Source organism: Gastrolobium bilobum, unplaced genomic scaffold (assembly GCF_033153095.1).
Source record: "Gastrolobium bilobum isolate Gb01-03AN ecotype WA unplaced genomic scaffold, APGP_CSIRO_Gbil_v1 utg86235, whole genome shotgun sequence".
NCBI lineage: Eukaryota > Viridiplantae > Streptophyta > Magnoliopsida > Fabales > Fabaceae > Gastrolobium > Gastrolobium bilobum.
In genome coordinates this window covers 20,221-27,095 of record NW_026898819.1, presented here as the reverse complement: position 1 = coordinate 27,095, position 6,875 = coordinate 20,221, and the positions used below count along the sequence as shown (strand labels likewise).

Here is a 6,875-nt window from a genome sequence, read left to right as displayed (position 1 = left end):
AATGTGCCGGTAGGGTGTGTGACGAGATTAATGCTGACCAAGAGTGATCTCGTCAAGGTGTGTGACGGTACTCAGTGAAACATGTCAACTAGTTGGATGAGATTGTAGTTGTATCCGACGTGACACAATGTCTCATCTTTCACACTGACAAGACTATTGTTGTAGTTCTGACAGACGTGTTTCACTGCTCTACTCGTGCATATCATTTGAAATGTGCTTTGAATTGAAGAAACTTTTCCAAAATATTGATAGTACAATCATTTTGCCATATAGAGATCCCATACTAAATTATAAGCGTAATATTTATATTCCAAATTATTTAGTGATTTAGTTTCTCTTATACTCTTTGTTTATAAGGTGAGAGAATTCATATTTGATATTTGAATACACACTTGTGTTAAAGATTTGGTAGGAAGGTAATTGTCATTCTTATAATACTGGTAGACTCAACTCGTATTGATTGAGTAATCAATGAATCGGTAAATTTTATTTTTATAAAAAACCATTTTTCACGTGATTAATTATATTAGCTTTTGTCATACATATACTAACCTCTTTATTTATGTGTAATTGGTTGCAACATTAATACAAAATTAGATAGATCATTAACGAGAGATTTTGGAAAAATCATTCAACAGACGAAGAATCTCTTTTCAATATTCAATAAAATATTTACTCAAGAGGCCATTGTAACCCTGCAAATTGCAATACTCTTCCTTTCAGGTTGACTCCATTTCAAAATTAAAAATTGAAAACAAGATTGACGAGATATTTATCCAAAAATAAAATAAAATGCTATGCAATAATTCCAAATAAATATGTCATACTATACATACACAAGTATTTCTAATTTTTAATTAATCACATGGTAGTGTTATTCAATACCAGATATTTTTTTTCGAAAAAGTTGGGAATGAATGACCGACCAATCACAAGAAAAAACGACTCCGCAAAGATAATAAATTGTTTCGGTATATTTTTTCTTGTTATAATTGTATATTTCAAGAAGTATATAATTATAATATAATTTTTTTTCTTTTCACATTAGTTGATAATTTACGAAGAGAGAATTTTTTTTAATATTATACTTCCTAAAATATATAATTATAATCAATGATAAAAGAAAATTTTTTTTTACAGCAAATAAGACGTAGATTAAATAATAATTATGATATTTATCAAAAAATAAGTAAAAAAATAAAAATTATGAAATTCCAAAATGATTTTCAACTTTAACCGCAGGGAGTGATGGCGAAAAAGCGCGTTCCTTGGTGACAAATCCTGAAAAGTAAACGATAACGATTTTCCTGTACATTCATTGGTTCACTCCTTTAACGTTGGAGGTTACAACACACACCAACGACCAGTATATTCACCATTTAACATTTATTACAGCTACCCGTTGTTCATTTAACCAACCTCCCCCAATGCGCACTTTAGCACGTGGCCCTCTCATATGTGCTCATTCCCTTTCCCTCACAGGCTGTGTTTTACTAACGTGCGCAGTTGGCTCCTTCGTTTCTCTACTCGCGTTTTTTAACGAATTAAATAATAAGATACTGTTTATCAATAGTAACAGAATCGGGAGATTAAGAGCGTGGTGGAGAGAGGGAAAGAAAAAAAAAAAAATTAAAAGGAAAGAGAGAGAAAGCGAGATAGTGACAGACAGAGGGAAGAAAGAACGAGGGTCTGTGTTTTTTTGGGTACTTTTTGAAGTTGCAGGTTTTGGAGCATCGTGTCGGGGTGGTTTTCATTTTGGAGGGATTTTTTCACCTTATTTTTATTTTTTATTTTTTCTTTTGGTTTGATTATTTTATATAGGGAAATAATTATTATTTTAATATTATAATTTATTTTAAATTGTTATTACTTTCCTGAGTTATAGACAGAGAGAGAAGATTGAAGGTGTCTGTGTGAGATCCCTGTAGGGTGTATATATATATAAAACACACACGCATATATTTGTGTATATATATGCACTGTTGCTTTGTAACAACAACATATTCACAAAGCCTTTTTTCTTTGAGAGAGAACCTGAAATTTTGGTGTAGTAGATCACGAATCATCAGGAACTGCAATGGGTAGGTTTTTTTTTTTTTTTTTTTTCTCTTTTTGTTTTTGCTTTCTCGTGTTCTGCTCTTGGATTTCTGTTTCTTGGTATGGGCATTCTGAAATTATGATTTTTTATTTTGTTTTTGTCTGTTGCCTTCTGGGTTTTGTGAATCTCTGTTTGTTGTTTGCTTTTGGGGTGTGAGGGGGGGTTGCTGGGGTGGGTAAATTGGGATGCAAGGTTTGTGTTGTGTCCATAATTGGGTGGCAAGATACAATCCTTGGTTTTCTTCCTTTGATTGTTTTTGGTGTGAAATTTTTAGTCTTCCTTTTTCAAGACTCAATTGGTTTAAGCCTTCTGATTTGGTGTTTGTTTCCTTGCTTCTTCTTCACTCAGTTTTTCATCTCTCTCTCTCTATTTCTTTCTCTCTACCTGTGCCTGTGGCCCTTACTATCTGGCTCTCCCTCCCTGTGCTGAGATAGGAGTTAGATATTTGGTTTCATTGGCCTAATGGGTTCTGTTCTGTGATTCCTTCTTTTTAGCATATTAACAGCTAAGCATACAGCACGAGGCTTATTCGTACCTAACCACTTTTTTGGGGTTCTGGCTTTCTTCATTACTCGGTTATTCTTGTGTTTATTGATCTCTTTACGATTGGCCACTCTCTTTTACCCACCTCACCCTGTCCCCAGCCCTAATATTCTTATCTCTCTCTCACTGTGGTGTTTTATATTGCAAGAACTTCCCAAAGAGGGTTTCCCCATCATTATCCTGTATATATATATTTATTGAGTTCCACTAGCTTTTGCTTCTCATTGGCTATGGGGGTTCTGTGTCCATGTTCTGTCCTCTGATTGTTTTTTCTTTCTCTCTCTCTCTATAGCTTTTATTTCGGAGGTCAACATGAGCTTCTCTCACTACATGGATGATGAATATGAGAAACTCTTTCGAAGAATGAACCCTCCCAGGTACCAATTTTTCCTTCCCATTTGATGAAAGGAAGCTTTTTTTTTTTTATTTTAAAAAAAGAAAAAGAAAGAAAGTAAGTTTGAACGATTCTGTCCTCACATCTTTGTCCATTTGTTGTCTTGTCTTGTCAGGGTTGTAATCGATAATGAAGCCTGCAAGAATGCCACTGTTATACGGGTATGCCTAGTTCTTATTATTTTTTGTTGTTTCTTCTTCTCCTCCTCTTTGTGGACTGCAATTCATGCTTCTATAATTGCAAATTTTTTCCCTATCTTGATGACAGTCCTTTTTTGGTGGGGTTAACGATAGTCAATTTATTTTTGCAGGTTGATAGTGCAAATAAGCATGGAATACTTCTTGAAGTTGTACAAATCCTCACTGATCTAAATCTCATCATAACTAAGGCTTACATATCTTCGGATGGTGGATGGTTCATGGATGGTAATAATTTTCTGTTAACATGATATAATTCCTATTATATTTTCTCTTATAATATACACTGATAGTCATAATATTTGGGGAAAATGTTTTGAATTCTTTATTCTTGTCTGCCAGTTTTTAATGTCACTGACCAAGATGGAAACAAGGTTACAGATGAAGCAATTTTGGATTACATTCGAAAGGTGTGTCTCATTTGGTGTTCTTTAACATCTTCTCTGCATTAATGTACAGCCACTAACTATGTATTTGATGCCATTTGTATTTTAGTCTCTTGGTCCCGAATCTTGTATTACATCTCCTATGAGATCTGTTGGGGTCAAGCAAACAATGGACAACACTGCAATAGAGCTTATGGGAAGTGATAGGCCAGGATTGCTTTCGGAAGTGAGTGCTGTTCTAGCCAACCTCAAGTGCAATATAGTGAATGCAGAGGTATGGACTCACAACACCCGTGCAGCAGCTGTAATGCAGGTAAATGATGAAGAGACTGGGTCTGCAATAACTGACCCGCAAAGGCTCTCTCTAATTAAGGAGCTTCTATGCAATGTGCTTGGTGGTGGCAACAAGAAGAGGGGAGCTAAGACTGTTGTCACTGATGAAGCCACTCATACTGAGAGAAGGCTTCACCAGATGATGTTTGCTGATAGGGATTATGAAAGAGTTGATGATGATGACTTTGATGAGAAGCAAAGACCAAATGTGAATGTTGTGAATTGGTCTGACAAAGATTACTCTGTAGTTACTATCCAATCTAAGGATAGGCCAAAGCTTCTCTTCGACACGGTTTGTACTTTGACAGACATGCAGTATGTGGTTTTTCACGCAAATATCGATGCTGAGGGGCCACAAGCATATCAGGTATATAACATTTACCACTTTGTTCTGCACAAATACACATGGACACAGACGTGGAATTCCTTTTGTTTCTTGGAGTGAGCTTTATGATCTGCTGGTCTTTTAAGGGCATTGGCTAAATATTTTATGTTTGTATATGTAGGAATATTACATCAAGCATATAGATGGGTCCCCAGTAAAATCAGATGCAGAAAGACAACGAGTGATACAATGTCTTGAAGCTGCAATTGAGAGAAGAGTTTCTGAGGTGAGGGACTTGATGTAACTGAATTTGTGATTTCCTGCTTTAGTTGTGCTCAGAAACTTGTGTCTGGAACTCTCATGCAGTCATGCTTTTCATTGTTATGGTTGTATATTATTAAGCATTAATTTTCTATGCATTGATTTATTCTTAATCTTCACTGAAACTTTAGGCTGATCATGACCCTTTTGTATTTTTTATATCATGTAAATAATATGTCTAACTGTGATAGTTGTCCAAGATTAGTTGAATTCCAGCTGGTGGACTTTGACTGCAATTGTCATGTCATGTCCCATGCCAGTTCATTTTTCTTATTAAGGGGCGAAATAGACTTATTCCACTCGATTTCGTTTTCGTTTGGTAAACAGTTAGTCTACATTGAAGAGGAGCCACAATTTTATTGGCTTGACAAAACCTAAACAATTTTTTAGTAAATAGTAACCTTTTCTTGTATCTGATTGTATTTTATATCAGTGGTTATTGTCCTTTGCTCTTAAAATTCTGCTGAATTTTTATTCTTAGTCAAGAAATCTTCTGCACCTTAAATAGTCTTTTCTTATTTATTTTTATACAATTGCCAGTTAGGTATTTTTGGTTTATTTCTCCATCAACCATCCCTTTGGTTAGTATCCTATTGTTTTATATGACTAATAATTCGTTTTTGTTTCTTGTTGATTCAGGGTTTGAAACTTGAACTCTGCACCACCGACAGAGTGGGACTACTATCTGATGTCACACGAATCTTCAGAGAGAACAGCCTCACAGTTACCAGGGCAGAAGTGACAACCAAAGGAGGCAAAGCTGTTAACACCTTCTATGTTCGTGGAGCTTCTGGTTGCCTTGTTGATTCCAAGACCATAGAATCCATTCGGCAAGCAATTGGCAACACCATACTTAAAGTAAAGGGTAGCCCTGAAGAGTTAAAAAATGTTCCACAGGATTCTCCTACCAGATCCATCTTTAGTGGTCTTTTCAAGTCCAGATCATTTGTGAACTTTGGCTTGGTTAAGTCTTATTCTTGAGAAAGCCATTATTATTATCATACGCTTTCCTTTTATTGATTGTACAGTAAATAGAGCTGGAGGTGCAAAAAGCTTACTAGAGAGGATGTGTGACTTTTAGTTTAGGGAGTAGGAACACTAGCATATCTAAAAAGCTTGAACCGTAGGCAAAGTTGCTTGTAAATTCTCAATCCTTCTTGCTTTGGCTTAGATTGTCACTATGGATCCATTCACACTAGATGGAGTGATGAAAGCAAAGAGAACCTTGAAACAATTAGTTTCAAGCGACATCATTTGTATATACTCATTTAATTTTCTAGAAATAGTAATTGTTTTCTCATCTTCCTTGTCATTTTACTTTTCTTGAGCAGTTCTGCTTTTTTTTGGTGTTTCTTGCATTTTTTTTTTTTTACAAAATGGTTGACGTGGTAACATCCTAATCTTCAGTTTTTCAACTCAAATGTAATGGTATCAATTCATTCACGATTCTGTCATAAATAATTACGTATATAATAATTTTTTAAAACTACATACATACATATATATATATATATATATATATATATATATATATATATAAGATAAGACCACGACTCACGAGGGACTTCCACATCATTGGATGTGGTGGACCTAATCTTGCCATAATCTCTTTGTGCAAGTTTTGAAAAATAATTGTTTAAATATCATCATCCTTTATACCTTTTGGTCTTGTTTGCTGTGCAAGATTAGGTTTGATGGTAATCTTCGGAATGATATCTTACAATTTGAACTAAAAAGATTCTTGAAAATGGACATGACATGGGAAATTGTAGGGAAAGTCAGAATTGAGAAAATATTTGAAATTTGACTACACTACCAAATGCCGTCTACCCTAAAGGAATATGTAAGTTTTAGAGGAAAAATCAGTTATAATTATTTATTAAAAATTAACAAAATTAAATTTTAATAATTTCATTATTTATTATATACATGTAATTAACATATAAATTCCAATGCACAAGCAAGATAGAGCGAGGAAGATATTAGGATGGACCGTCGCGGCCTTTAATTTTATTATGGGTATCATTTATATTATTTTTTATCATATAAGTAATAATCGTCTTTTTCAAATTCATATAAATCTTTACTTATGAGCTTCATATCTGTTTTTTGGCATAAAAATAAATATAATTTATAAGAAATATTACACTTGCAATTTTGCCTCCTTTATTCTCTTATGTAAGTTGAATGGGTGTTTCCTACCCTCCCTCCATTATTAACATGAGAAATTTCCATGCCTTGTCAAGGACCAAGCTACATCTTGGTTTCATGTCCTATT

The 6,875-nt window shown here is 34.2% G+C and overlaps 1 protein-coding gene across 1 annotated transcript; it reads left to right on the top strand.

Moving 5' to 3' along the window:
• Positions 1-1,607: 1,607 nt before the first annotated feature.
• LOC133284362 (ACT domain-containing protein ACR4-like) lies at positions 1,608-5,855 on the top strand. The gene is made up of 8 exons (XM_061481363.1): positions 1,608-2,081; positions 2,934-3,018; positions 3,151-3,196; positions 3,346-3,460; positions 3,575-3,642; positions 3,728-4,318; positions 4,458-4,562; positions 5,237-5,855. The coding sequence occupies exons 1-8, from the start codon at positions 2,078-2,080 to the stop codon at positions 5,576-5,578; spliced, it is 1,356 nt and encodes a 451-aa protein (XP_061337347.1). The 5' UTR covers positions 1,608-2,077; the 3' UTR covers positions 5,579-5,855.
• Positions 5,856-6,875: the final 1,020 nt, after the last annotated feature.